This window comes from Sinocyclocheilus rhinocerous, unplaced genomic scaffold (assembly GCF_001515625.1).
Source record: "Sinocyclocheilus rhinocerous isolate Xijiao unplaced genomic scaffold, SAMN03320098_v1.1 scaffold28, whole genome shotgun sequence".
Taxonomy (NCBI): domain Eukaryota; kingdom Metazoa; phylum Chordata; class Actinopteri; order Cypriniformes; family Cyprinidae; genus Sinocyclocheilus; species Sinocyclocheilus rhinocerous.
Genome location: NW_015652416.1, coordinates 343398 through 358857, shown reverse-complemented (window position 1 = coordinate 358857; position 15460 = coordinate 343398). Strand labels below are relative to the sequence as shown.

At 35.6% G+C, this 15460-nt stretch overlaps 1 protein-coding gene across 5 annotated transcripts in view; it reads right to left on the bottom strand.

The window, feature by feature from the left end:
* Window positions 1-3372: 3372 nt before the first annotated feature.
* Window positions 3373-15460, bottom strand: part of LOC107714971 (ralBP1-associated Eps domain-containing protein 2-like) — a 34685-nt gene continuing 22597 nt past the window's right edge. Inside the window, exons 15-18 of one of the 5 annotated variants that reach the window (XM_016520971.1) lie at window positions 9716-9772; window positions 9387-9520; window positions 8219-8324; window positions 3373-3983 (exon numbers count right to left, since the gene is read on the bottom strand). In XM_016520971.1, coding sequence (XP_016376457.1) covers window positions 3915-3983; window positions 8219-8324; window positions 9387-9520; window positions 9716-9772 — 366 coding nt within the window. In that variant the 3' untranslated portion in view covers window positions 3373-3914. The remainder of the gene's footprint in view (window positions 3984-8218; window positions 8325-9386; window positions 9521-9715; window positions 9773-15460) is intronic. The other 4 variants (XM_016520968.1, XM_016520970.1, XM_016520969.1 and 1 more) reach the window with 4 other exon arrangements.

The following is a 15460-nucleotide window of genomic DNA, read 5'->3' as shown; positions in this document are numbered from 1 at the left end:
TTTTTTTTTTTTTAAAGAAAACAAGCAGTTAGTAAATGAATAGAGTGCAGGTCTAAAAGGGGCACATTTTTTTAATAGAATAGAATTAGAATAGAGAGTGCTAGAGTTAGAGGGTCAAATAAAGATGGAAGAGATGTGTTTTTAGCGATTCTTGAAGTTATAATTCTGGAAAAATTCTTGAAATACAGTAAAAATAGTGAAATACTATTAGAATGTAAAACAGCTGTTTTCTATGAGAATATCTGTTAAACTGTAATTTATTTCTGTGATCAAAGCTGAATATTCAGCATCATTACTCCAGTCTTCAGTGTCACATGATCCTTCATAAATCATTCTAATATTCTGATTTGCTGCCCAAGAAACATTTCTGATTATAAGCAATGTTAAAAACAGTTGTGCTGCCCAATATTTTTGTATAATGCAATGATATTCACACATTAAGAGTGATTCTATTGACAAATACATTGTGGACTGTTCCAGACTGGCAGGACGTGAGGCCCAGGATGCGGTTTATGTCATATGTTTGTATAAGCATGTCACTCTGTATTGTCCTGTTGTTTGGCCTTCATTCCACAGCCGATCTGCTGCGGCGCGTGACGGACAGAACAATGACGCGCTATCAGGCAATGAGGTCAGATTCAGTGTTCACATGATTACCCTCTCAACAGCATCCAATCCCAACATTTACAGGTACACATCACTCATGCTATTTTACATTTAAACCGCTAAAAGAAATATTTGGCTAAATGTGTTTGGATGAATAGCTGGAATTCTGTTGTTTATCTGGACTGACATGTGATAATTTGATTGTTGTTATCAGAACCATTTGGAATCTGAACAAATATAATTGCATTCAAATGCCTGGCTGGAATGCTAATGGAATTCAGAATCAATCCTAAAGGGATCAAATAAGAATTCGACAGAATAAACTGGAATCTGGGAATTTCTGTTTATCCAGTAGGAATAGATCTTTTTAGGATCTCCATTAGCATTCCTTTAGGATTTTTTGACTAGGAACAAATCCCTCAATGCATTAAATGCTTGTTTATTAATTATTTTGGCAAATTTGATAATGTTTTCCATTTAAAATAGGAGTGTATGTCCATTATGCATGAAAAAAATGTTGTATGTTAAAATTGTAATATTTTACCAATAATTAGCACAATCAAAATTGCATACACTGCCAGTTAAAAGTTTGGAATAATTTGGATTTTGAATCCCTTTTTTAGGTTTTGAAAAAAGTACAACATACAGGAAAAAAGTAATAAGGTGAGATATTAATGGTATTTAAAATAACTTAAAATAATTTTTATTTGAATATATTTTAAAATGTAATTTATTCCTGTGATGAAAGCTGAATTTTCAGCATCAGGCAGTGAAACAAGCTCTCCAGACAAACAGAAGAGGGGTCGTCAGAGGTCACGACCCATCGCTCCACTTACCACACCTGCACAATTGATTCTCTACGGTCCTCATGGTGTTTTTTGAACCTTAAACCGCATAAACACATTTCATTACACCAAATACATAAAATAATGTTATTTTTAGCAACATCATATGACCCCTTTAAAACTTAATTTTGGATTAGTAATATGCATTGCTAAGAACTTAAAGTGGACAACTTTAAAGGCGATTTTCTCAATATTTTGATTTTTTTGCACCCTCAGATTCCAAATTTTCAAATAGTTGTATCCCGGCCAAATATTATCCTATCCTAACAAACCATACATCAATATTTATTCAGCTTTCAGATGATGTATACATCTCAATTTCGAAAAATTGACTCTTATGACTAGTTTTGTGGTCCAGGGTCACATATGAGAAAATCAGAGAGACGAACTGACGGGAAAAAGTTCCATTCCGGTTAACTCTATAATATGCATTCCTTCACACTAGAAAATAATTTCAACAATTTGTAAAAACAAACAACAATTACATACATGCATCATGAACATTTAAAAACTAACCCAAAATGACAAGCAAGCAGGTTCTACAAATATGTGAGGCAAGACACGCCACATCCATCACAATCTCCCATAATTCCACAGGTTTATTGACACACTCACGGACAGAACATTCCTGAACACTCCTGCATCAGAACACAGTTCATGAGAAATTCAATCAGTATCAAAAACACACAACATGGCCCACAACAAGCTCGGCCCGCAAAATCACTAATATGATTTGCATAGGAAAGTATTTAGCACACTTTTGAACAAAAAATACAGACATTTATACTTTGTTTTTTGCAGTCGCTGGTTTTCATTTGATGCATTTTTTTTAAACAATCAACCTTTTTTGACATTTCATAATTACTGTAATTACCCCCAAAAAAGATTTTTAGGATAGTAATAAATGCTTAAGAAATTAACGAAAAGTTAGAAATAATAGTTAAGATATGGCAAGCAATAAAAGAAAAACTAAAAACAAAAATGGATGGATGGTTTTTGTAATACATTACAAGCACAATCACTGGATCGCCCTCATTGATCTGAGGTTAATGTGGCATTCAACAGGTACGTCTACATATTCTAATATTCCAGTCATAAACAGTCCTGTACTGTCAAACTACTCGCATACAACATGCCGTCAGAACTAGCTGTGTAAAAATAAATGCCTCTTCAGTGTAAACGTTCATCTTCATGCATGAACACAAACACACTCACATTTGAAGAGTCTCTACAACACATCCAACACTCTTTGTCCCAGCACACAAAGTAATGATTATTCTACATTTGACTTACTTTTCAACAGTGTTCATCACGGGCGAATCACACAAAAACTGTCAAGGGAGATTTTTTTACCCCAAAACCAAAAGAAAAAAAATTACCGAAATTATGAAAGAATAAATTATATTTTTCTTAAAGAAAATTGAGCTTGTTTTTTTTTTCATTCCCCAAAGTATTATTAATAATTACTATAATGGAAAACAAATATCACATATTATTATGATCAGGATATTATTTGTTGTGCTGACTTTAGTTAATGATTAAAATGGATTTAATTGTCATAAAACAAATATTAATAGGCTTTACTATATGCATAAAAAATGTCACGTCACTTTATATTAGAGTTCATTCATATTATAAATCGTCACAAAAATGCAATATTTATTATAATAATTAACAATATAATTATATATATATATATATATAGCCTGAATGCACTGTAAGTTGCTTTGGATAAAAGCATCTGCAAAATGCATAAATTATTATTAAGTATATATATATATATATATATATATATACACACATACATATATAATTATTATGTATTAAAATAAAAATGAACACTCACACACATTCATACATACATACATACATACATATATATATACATGTATTATTAGTATGACGTTATAATTCTAATTCTGTTATTTTCTTCTGATTTTGGGGTGAAATGTGTCTTGACTTTTTCATGATATTCACCCTTATAAGCTTATTCTTGGTAGAACAGGATTAGCCTCAAACAAATTAATGTTTTATTAAATTATGGCAAAAAAAAAAAAAAAGTAGTTTAAATCATTCCTCTATATATTTGTGCAGTTATAGAACCAGATCCATTGCATAAACCATAAACTGATTTCCAGTTTCCTGGAATATGTGAAATACTGAAGCTTTTCTTTTGCATTGGTCTGTGTAACTAGCGGTTAGCGGTGTTAGCATGATTCTGCTGTAAAACAAGCAGGAACACACAAACACAAACCCAAAACCAACAAAACAAAACGAGTTTTTTGACCGAACACACTTCCTAGAATTCTTCACGCTCTCCCGTGGAGGTAAAATCCTCTTCCTGTGCTTCTGACACAGTGTTTGTGGCGTCCCAAGAGTTTGGTCACTTAAAGTGTGTATCCTGTCCCAGCTCACAGTATTAGAGACAGAAAGAGAGGGACAGCGAGCGCGTGTCGGGTCGGGTCAGGTCGACGCCACGGGCCGCAGCAACTCCAGCTGGGATTCCAGAGTAACTCGCTCCCGATGCACAACCTTATGAAGAAGAGAAACAGAGCTGTGATGATCTGAGATAAGCTAAGCTGACTCGATTCAATTAAACTCCACTTCATTTCCTTCAGGCCTGTATGATATCCTCCGCTCTTTCACAGTGAAAAACCTGAAGCCAAAACATAAGCGATCTGACCGACATTCATCTAAATCCACATCTCCTCAAGCTTTTCTGAGAGCAACAACTTGATATTTACATGATTTGAGTGTTGTGTGCACATGCAGAACTCACTGTCACCATGACAAGGTGTAGCTGTGCGGTTGCTATGGTGTCCTAGGATTTTTTTGGGTGGTTTTCATCCAAATCCAAATGTGTTGCTGTGCCGTTGCTAAGGTATTCTGAGTGGATTCAATGTGTTGCTATGTGGTTGCCAGGGTGTTCTGAGTGGGTTTAGGGTGCTGCTGTGAGGTTGCTAGGGTGTTTTGAGTTGTTTTAGTGTGTTTCTAGTGTGTTGTAATGTGTGTGTTGAGATAGGGTGTACTGAGTGGGTTTAGTGTGTGGCTATGAGGTAGCTAAGGTGTTTTAATTGGGTTTGTGTGTTGTTATGTGGTTGCTAGGGTGTTCTGAGTGGGTTTAGGGTGTTGCTATGTGGTTACTAAAGTGTTTTGAGTAGATTCAATGTGCTGCTATGTGGTTGCTAAGGTGTTTTGAGTGGATTTGACAGTGAAAAACCTGAAGCCAAAACATAAGCGATCTGACCGACATTCATCTAAATCCACATCTCCTCAAGCTTTTCTGAGAGCAACAACTTGATATTTACATGATTTGAGTGTTGTGTGCACATGCAGAACTCACTGTCACCATGACAAGGTGTAGCTGTGCGGTTGCTATGGTGTCCTAGGATTTTTTTGGGTGGTTTTCATCCAAATCCAAATGTGTTGCTGTGCCGTTGCTAAGGTATTCTGAGTGGATTCAATGTGTTGCTATGTGGTTGCCAGGGTGTTCTGAGTGGGTTTAGGTTGTTGCTATGTGGTTACTAAAGTGTTTTGAGTGGATTCAATGTGTTGCTATGAGGTAGCTAAGGTGTTTTAATTGGGTTTGTGTGTTGCTATGTGGTTGCTAGGGTTTTCTGAGTGGGTTTAGGGTGTTGCTATGTGGTTGCTAGGGTGTTCTGAGTGGGTTCAGGGTGTTGCCATGCGGTTGCTAGGGTGCTTTGAGCGGTTTTAGTGTGTTTCTAAGTGGTTGATAAGGTGTTCTGAGTTGGTTTAGGTTGTTGCTATGTGGTTACTAAAGTGTTTTGAGTGGATTCAATGTGTTGCTATGTGGTTGCTAAGGTGTTTTGAGTGGATTTGTGTATTGCTATGTGGTTGCTAGGGTGTTCTGAGTGGGTTTAGGGTGCTGCTATGAGGTTGCTAAGGTATTCTGAGTGGATTCATTGTGTTGCCATGTGGTTGATAGGGTGTTCTGAGTGGGTTTAGTGTGTTGCTATGAGGTTGCTAAGGTGTTTTAATTGGATTTGTGTGTTGCTATGTGGTTGCTAGGGTTTTCTGAGTGGGTTTAGGATGTTGCGATGTGGTTGCTAGGGTGTTCTGAGTGGGTTTAGGGTGTTGCCATGTGGTTGCTAGGGTGCTTTGAGCGGTTTTAGTGTGTTTCTAAGTTGTTAAAAGGGTGTTCTGAGTGGGTTTAGGTTGTTTCTATGTGGTTACTAAAGTGTTTTGAGTGGATTCAATCTGTTGCTATGTGGTTGCTAAGGTGTTTTGAGTGGATTTGTGTATTGCTATGTGGTTGCTAGGGTGTTTTGAGTGTGTTTAACGTGTTGCTATGCGGTTGCTAAAGTCTTTTGAGTGGGTTTAGGGTGTTGCTCTGCGGTTGCTAGGGTGTTTTGAGAGGTTTTAGTGTGTTGCTATACGGTTGCTAGTGTGTTCTGAGTGAATTTACTGTGTTACCGTGCAGTTGCTAGGGTGGGTTTAATGTGTTGCTATCCAGTTGCTAAGGTTTTCTCAGTGAATTGTGTGCTGCTGTGAGGTTGCTGGGGTGTTTTGAGTGGTTGCAAATCTCAAATATGAGCAATAGTACAAGCATTGCTTGGTTTAGCACTAATAAGCTGATCCTCATTTGACAAATGTTTTGAGCACACAGACATCTGTCATATGAGGAATGCTACTGACTGCTGGTCAGAATGACCTGAGGTCACGACCTTCAGATGACATCAAACAAAAGGATGAAAGCGGCTGGTCTTATGCTCACTGATGTTTCTGGAACATTTACTGCTACCTGTCCTCATTTGTCATTAAAGTCCTGTATATCACGTATCTTCTAGAACAATCCAGACAGACAGACTGGTCTGATCTGACACCCATCAGGAGCCTCTTCTCAAATACCTGCACTCGTCTGACTGCTTTTTGAAATATGTCAGATTCTTGCTGTATCAGTGAATCTGATACTCCATACATGGTGTCATTGCTCAATCTCACCATTTTTCACGCACTTCATGCATTTCCACTATGAAAGTTAGAGGCAATATATTGGATATTTTATTGTGCATGCTCATTTCTCCTGTTTTTACATTTATATCACCCACCATGTAAGGCTCACTTAAAGTTCATATTTAAAACACTAATAATTTAATAACATTGTTATACGTAATATTTAACAAATCTCAAAATCAATATGCATTTTTCATACTGTAAATGATCATTTTCTGAGGCCTAAATTCACTTGGAACATTTAAAACAACTGATTTAGTGGTTTAATTTTTATTTATTTTGAAAAAAAAATTGTATTGAATTTAATACGAATCTGTGCATCTTTGACAACAATTACATCTTACAATGCAAAGCATCTCTCTCATAAAATTCATCTACACCTTTATGCATTCACAGATATCCTATATTTTTGTCGTAGTGCACACTTTAGTTTCACTAGACAATTGATTATATATAAATGATTATATTTTTGTCAATTATATTTAAATAATGTTTAACCCTTACAGCAAAGCAAACTTTGATGAAATAAAGGTGCTAAATTTAATTTTAAAACTTTAAAAATGTTATATCTACATTACATTTTTACATTTATATTTACATTTTATTATTTACTGTATGCTGAGTAAATAAATATAGAAAATAAAAATAAATACAATTGGAAAAAATTTGAATAAGACAAGAATGTTCTCAAAAAAGGTCCTTGCACACTGAGTCTGAAGTTTTCGTGCGTTTTTTTTTTCCGTCATCCTAAAGATTCGTCATGCACAGAAAGCTTGCACACCGAGTCCGATACGTATTAATTAAACACTATTAAATGCTTGCTACGGATGCGATAAACGCAGTAAACTGAACCCGATCCAAATTTTTTTATGATGGACGAAAGTTTCAGAGGCAGTGTGTAAATGTGATTGACACATCAGGCTGTATTTATTTTTTTACGTGTGAAAATTTCGGATGAGAATTTCGGACTAGGACCTTAAGACTAGAAAACAAACACTTTGTGATGTTCACAGGTTAACAGTTCCCAGCATGCAGTGCAACCTGATCTGCACATGGGCGTTTATGAGCAGCAGTCTAGCATCTTTCGCTTTTCATTTCCCTCACTCTCTCTTTCTGTTCTCATTGTCGGTGGTAAAATGCATTGCCAAGCACATTCTGATGCTCACGAGAAACATCTCAGCCTCATTTCAAACACAACAGCTGCTGCAGGATGCACTATTTTAAAGAAGACAACTGCTTGAACCGGAGTCCAACCTTGCATTTTCAGAAAGCCAGCATGTGTGTGTGTGTGTGTTCATTGAGCGGATCTCTGAATGATTTGAGGACTGCAACTCTAGACCATCTCCAGTCACTCAATAACTCTTCAGGGAAACACTAGCTGCCTGTGTTTATATATAAGAGTGGCATGCGTCCAATACCAGACTAGAAGATATATTTGATCGGTCTGGCTAGAGGTGTCGGAAATAGTATGTGCTGCCCATCTAGAAAACTAACGATGTGTGAACAGAGAGCTTCAATCTCCAGATCCGATCACATGAGACTGCTAACATTTTAGGCATCAATGGACGCCATTTATTTATTAATGTCTTGGCTTCTTGGAATAACCATGTGTAAGATCAGAAAAATTAAAAGGATAGTTCGCCCAAAAATAAAATCTGTCATCATGTACGCACCCTCATGTCAAACCCGTATGACTTTCTTTCTTCCATGGAACGCAAAGGAGGGTGAGAAAATGAAGACAGAATGTAGATTTTTTGAGTGAACTGTAAGTATAAGTGGTTATAAAGGGGCACCTTTAGCTGTTGCTGTAGTTCACTGTTGAGACGTGTCAGGACTGCGTTGGTTTCTCGGTTCTTCCTTATGGCCATCTGGATCTCTCTCTTCTGCTTGGGTGGAGGCCTGGAACACAAGAGCGGATAATCATCACCTGTGTATGCATGTGTAGATGAGCTTTCAATGGTGTTCAATTCATGACCCCACTTGTTTAGCATTTATAAATCACTGATACATGCTGTTTGTTCTCTGATGTGTTGTGTAAGAGGGGTGTTTATTCATATCTTCATTTTAAGATTTAAATGTAGTATTAATGTTTCTTAAATGTATTATATTATATTATATAGTTAATACATTTTGTTATTAGTATTATTAATATTGCATTTATATTTTTTTCTAAATTACGTATTTGCTTATTTTTTTATAAGTAATATTTAAGATATAATAAGTTATTGTCAGTAGTTATTGTAAATACTGCCATTCTTGTATATTTTAATATTTCATATTATAAATTGAATACATTATTTTATTTATTTATTTTATTTTTTTACATATTTGCTTGCTTTTTTATTTTATTTTTATAAGTAATCTCTAAGCTATAGCATGCTTTTTTGTAAATAGTTACTGTAAACGGTGCTATTCTTGCATATGTAATATTTTATGATATATATTAAGCTTAGCTTCAGTGGGCAACCAGTCTTGGGCTGCAGGGTGATATGGCTGCCGGTGAAAACTGTCATTCTTGTATTGATTTGATATTATAGATTTAATACATTTTAGATTATTATCATTTATTTCTATTATTATTGTTATTATTATTATTATCTAATCTAGAATAAGTTATTATCAATACTTGTAAATATTGCCATTCCCTATATAATATTTTATATTTAACACGTTTGAAATTGTTACTATTATTATTGCATTTTCTAACTTGAAAACGAAGCGTTTGAGAGAGGCGGGGCATAGAGGACCTACAATAATGTACAGTATTTAAAAAATAATGTGTTATTTTGAACATTAAAGCATGTCAACATACTCTGTTACACCAAATACACCAAATAATGATCTTTTAAAAAAGCATCATATGACCCCTTTAACTCTTTTACTTTTGCAAGTAATCTTTAAGCTATAATATGCTATTGTAAACACTGCCATTACAAAAAAAATAAATACAAATATATGGACCTCTGTGTAGATTTGGTCAATGTTGCAGCAGAATAGGGCGTGGCCGAGGGGGGCGTGGCACTCTGACTTTCGGGGTGGAGCTTTCTTCGCACTGGCTTCTGAGGGGCGTGGCCTTGATGTCTCAGTGTAGAATCCTGAAAAGAGGTTTAAATGTAAAAAAATATATAGACTTCAAGAGAAAATCATCAAACACACATTTCCTAAAATGTCAGTACACTGAAGATGCGTAGAAGATGCTCAAGTTTATGATGAGGCTGAGCATCTGTGAGATATGGGCTTCTTTTAAAGGGACTCAGATGAGGTGTTGGGAGCTTGTGAATGGCACATACCGATTTGGGAGGCACCAGGTCCTCTGTGCTCAGACCTCCTCTCACGCTGCTCTCCTGCTGTAAGAGGATGAGGAGTTTGAGATCCGAAAGCCTTCGATGTTAGTTTTCCAAAGCAATTTATAACATTAACCAAGACATCAACACATTTGTGAGGATCTTTCACCATGAGGGGCTTCAATAATTCTTCATTTTTTAATTACACTACTGTTCAAAAGGATTTTTTTTTAAAAATGTTTTTGAAAAAAATATCTTATTCTCATCAAGGCTGGATTTATTTGATCAAAATGGCAGAAAAAAGTGAAATAAAATATTATGAAATATTATCATTTAAAATAACTGTTTTCTATTTGAATATATGTTAAAATGTAATTTATTCCTGTGACGCAAAGCTGAATTTTCAGCATCACTTCATCAGTCTCCAGTGTCATATGATCCTTCAGAAATCATTCTAATATGCTGATTTGCTGCTCAAGGAACATTTTTTATTCATTTTCTTTATTTATTTTTTTTGTTGTTGAAACAATAAAATTCTTTGATGAATAGAAAGTTGAAAAGAACAGCATTTATTTGAAGAAAAAAGGTCTTTAATGTTACTTTTGATCAATTTGATTAATCTTTGCTGATAAAAGTACTAATTTATATATATATTAAAAAAAAAATATATATATATAAACTAATTTGAATGGCAGTGTAAATAAATCCATAAAGGCCAAACAACAACCAAATTTATTACTGAAGCTGCAGCTGAATTAATATAAAAGCATTTGTCACAACAATGAAAACATAAAGTAAAATGAGTCTGAATCAGATGCATTTTGGGTTCAAGGATTGCACATAATGCACATAAGCCTTCAAAGTAAGTGTTTCCCGTGACATTTTGTCTTAATTTCTTGTTTATACATCCCTGTTTTACACATGCATGTAATCAGGACATTTAAATTTGAAGTTTTAACTGAAGCTAATTAATCCACATACTTCCTTAAAGGATAGTTCACCCAAAAATACACATTCTGTCATCATTTACTCGCCCTTAAGTTGTTCCAAACCTGTACGAGTTTCTTTCTGCTGCTTAACACAAAATAACATATTCTGAAGAATGTGGGTAAGCAAGCAAACAGCTGCTGGTCCCCATTGACTTCCACGGTACAGACAAAAAAATACAATGGAAGTCAATGGGGACCAGAAACTGTTTGGTTACCCACATTCTTCAAAACATCTTCTTTTGTGTTCAACTGAAGAAAGAAACTCATACAGGTTTGGAACAACTTAAGGGCAAGTGAATGTTGACAGAATGTGCATTTTTGGATGAACTACCACTTTTCAGTCTGCATTTTCCCTTAGTCGTCTCTTTCCTTAAGCCACAATTTCTGAGTCTCTCACACAGAGGAAGTGGGCAAAGAAAAAGTAGAGATGTAGAAGTGAAGGCCACATTAAATTCTTCCCTCGCTCTTTAAAGTGAATTACACAGCTCTCCCTCAATGCTGCGCCGTGTGCGTTCATGGATCACTGAGGGCATAACATCCATCTTGGCATTCTCAGTAAAGACTCTCCAGCTTACAACATCCCACTTACGCTGCTGTATTTCACACAAATGTGACTACTGTTCATTTAACCATGCGTGACTGGAACGCTATCGTACTCTGTCGGTGTTGTGCAAACATTCAATCACTTCGTAAAAAATGCAATGCGTTGGTTAAAAAGCGCCTGCCATCCGGGGCTGTGGTCGCTGTGGCACAGGGAATCTGTTCTTTATGGCACAATGAAAAGTAATAGCAGAAACAGGCCGATTGCGAGGCTATAAATTTGTCTGAAAAGTCATAAAGCGGTTTGATTTGCTGCGGCATGCAATGAGTTATTTCACTCAGCCAGCCGTACCCTTGGGAAAACACGCAAGAGTTACGAGCGTAATACAGCCGTGTGAAGGTAACGGTGCCCATCGTCGCCTATAAAACTCATAAGGACTATTACATGGCAAAGGAGCATTAAATAAAAGCAAGTGTTCCTTCGAACAGTACAAAACTTTGGAAAAATGTGACCGAGCCGAAAACCTGCCTAGCATAACTGTGTGAGAGAAAAATAGGAAAAATTAAGTTTGGTTAGTTGGATAGGGTCACATAGTCTAAACTTGTTAAACTTAACAAACCTTATTGATTTAATTGAATTTTACAAAACGTCCCAACTTTTCTGGAATTGGGGTTGTAATACAACTAGTACATCCTATTATAATAAATGAATAAATTATAATAAAGTGTAATGACAGGGGCTCAAACAAATCATGACTGTACCCATATTATCACATCATAATACTGAATACTGCATAAATATGCTCTCTGATCCGTCAGCACTCAGGAGAAATGTAGATGATGATAATAGCGTGAGAGGATGTGATTCCAGGTCAAACACAAATCTCTTGGTTCCTGCTCAGAAACATCTCAGCTCAGAGGTTAATTAAGCTTGAGCTCTTCCCCCTGAAGAAAACTGAGAGATCTGAGATGTAAACGAGCGGAAAGTAAGTGATGGAGGCTGTTTTCTGAGACTGTGTTTCCATGACATGTGCCCTGAGCTCGGGATGAAACTCAGTAATGAACACCTCAGGGCTGCTGTGTTGTCATTATTCAACAATGGACAAAAAAAACAAACAAACAAAAAAAAAAACAGGTATAATTAATCACAGACTGTCAGTCTAGTCCTAAAATGAAATGTTAAAGGGGTCATATGATGCGATTTCAAGTTTTCCTTTCTCTTTGGAGTGTTACAAGCTCTTGGTGCATAAAGAAGATCTGTAAAGTTGCAAAGACTAAAGTCTCAAATCCAAAGAGATATTCTTTATAAAAGTTCAGAGTCAGCCACGCCTACCTAAAACGGCTCGTTCTCCAGAACACTTCGACCCAAATATTTAGATGTATGCAGCACATTTTATGGAGGACCGTTGCTGGCCAATCACAGCACACCTTGCTTTTTCAGACCGATGAGCTTTGTAAAAATCGACGCGTTTCAAAAAGGCGGGGCATAGAGGAGAAACAATAATGTACAGTATGTGGAAAATAATGTGTTTTTTTAACTTTAAACCGCATAAACACATTTCATTACACCAAATACACAAAATAATGTTCTTTTTAGCAGCATCATATGCCCCCTTTAAGTGTCATCGTTATAATGGAGAAGTAAAATCAGATGGTAGGTGAAGTCATGCAGGTAGATGTGAGCAAGACGATCATCTGTGTCAGAACTTGCCAATTATGAAGTAAAACATGTCTCAGCAAACACAGATGCTGGATTTATGGCAACCGTGACAAAGCATGATAAATAACATCACAGAAATAGCGCTCAATAAACCAAATGCACAGTAGACACGATTCATAATTGATTCCAATAAAGTTTGCCAAAAGCATAAAAATACAAACCATACAGAAAATTGAAGGTAAAATCATTTCAAAAACAAGTTTTTTATTTATTTTATATTACTTTTTTCAATATAATATAAATATTATATTAAATAATAATAATAATAATAATAATAATGCTATTATAACTATAATGTAATAAATTACAAACCTTACAGAAGATTGAAGTTAAAACAATTTCAAAAACATGTTTTTGATTTATTTTTGATTTATTTTAGATTTATTTTCATTTTATTTTGATATGGTTTTATTCAATATAATATAAATATTACATTAAATAATAATAATAATGCTATTATAACTATAATGTAATAAATTACAAACCTTACAGAAGATTGAAGTTAAAACAATTTCAAAAACATGTTTTTGATTTATTTTTGATTTATTTTAGATTTATTTTCATTTTATTTTGATATGGTTTTATTCAATATAATATAAATATTACATTAAATAATAATAATAATGCTATTATAACTATAATGTAATAAATTACAAACCTTACAGAAGATTGAAGTTAAAACAATTTCAAAAACATGTTTTTGATTTATTTTTATTAAGTGTTTTATTCAATACTCCTACAATAAAAATAAACAAATAAATAAATAAATAACCTATTAGTCTCTCACAATCTTGGATGGATTTTAATAAGTATAAAAGCATACATAAATTTGAAGATAAAACAAGTCCATTATTATTAAATTATTATTATCATCATCATTATTATAAAATAAAATACATTCAGTTACTATTATTCTCTTGTATCTTGGATTTAGTTTAGAAATGCATGAAATGTCAATACCAAATAAATTATTGAGATATTGGAGATTTATTAGAGATTAAAAAACATATCTCTGATGTCTTCAAAATGCAGTCTAGGAAAGGCGACTTGCTGGATTTTAGAAACACACTTGTCAGATCACACCTGATTAAGACACTGTTTCTCTGTCCAATAATGACTTCATGAAACCCATAACTCACACGACTATGGCAAATGAATTTCACACAGCGATCACATTCCCTCTCACCGCTTTGCAGAAGCCAAAAGTTAAAAGCACAAAGGGGTAAAAAGGCCATAAAAATGAAGGAAAGCTTGTGGTATGAGACGGTTAAATGGGCTTTTAGGGACTTCAGCTGAGTTATGAGTATTTGATCAGACCAGAATCCCTTCATATAGAGTTTACAGTCATATCTTCATATCTTATGTAAGTGTATTAGCTTTCATAGACAGGGCTTGGGCACAGATATTTGCAGGTGCCTGTGCTGTCAAAACAGTGTGTGTGTGTGTGTGTGTGTGTGTAATGTAAGCTGAGGTAAGAACGGTCTGCAGCGGTGAGCGCATGAGCTTGTGTAATGCTGATGAGTGTGTGTGTGTGTGTGTGTGTGTTTTCACTGGGCTCCTGCGGCTTTATACTCTTATTAAACTGTGGGAAACTGCCGTCTCTTCCCAGCCTGCAGCCACAGAAACATGAGAACACACACATCATGGACAGGAACACGGCTGAAGAGCTGCAGACATGTTCACACACACCGAAAAGAGGAAGTTCAGACTCTTCAAAGAGGATACATAATTAATAACCGAGAAATACGCGATGACAGACAGCAGGAAGAGTGTGTGTGCACAATTTCAATGAGCCTAACCTTATTAAACCGGCAGATTTGAGTTTATAGATTGAACAAGTTTTTGGACATTAATAATTGCACAAACATGGCTGAGACCCTGCATGTAGTTTTTATAAATGGAATAAATAACCTAATAACACAGATTGAGCCATATATTAAATAAGTTAAAGGTGCAGTAGGAGATCTTGGAAAATGCAAACTTTAGCCTGATAGCACTGAAAGCGAACGTCCCACCCTCCCTGCAATCGTCGCCCAAAGCCACGCCCCTGAACGCATATACGCTCAGACCAGAATTCCAGACAACATCAACATTACTACAATAGGCTACATCAGCGGTTCCCAATTCCAGTCCTCGCACTGGATGTGAAGACGTGTGTGTGTGTGATGTGTGTGAAATCCGTGAATGAATGTTCGGAAGTGAAGTAAACTTCAACGGATTTCCCCTCCTCAGAGAGTAGGGAGCAATGAACTCTGTGTAGGGATCATATCGATCGGAACACAGTTCATGCACGTAGCTCACTTCTAACGAGCTGGTTATCTGAATCAGGTGTGTTAAGAGAGACATGCAAAATATGCAGAGCTGGGGGGCGTGAGGACTGGAATTGAGAACCGCTGGCTACATCATGTGTCATTCACGGTGAGAAAACTTTAAAAGTACTACAGTACCAGGAAGGAAGATCGGGTTGTTGATGTTTGTCTGCCATTCTCGCTCTGTCTGCAC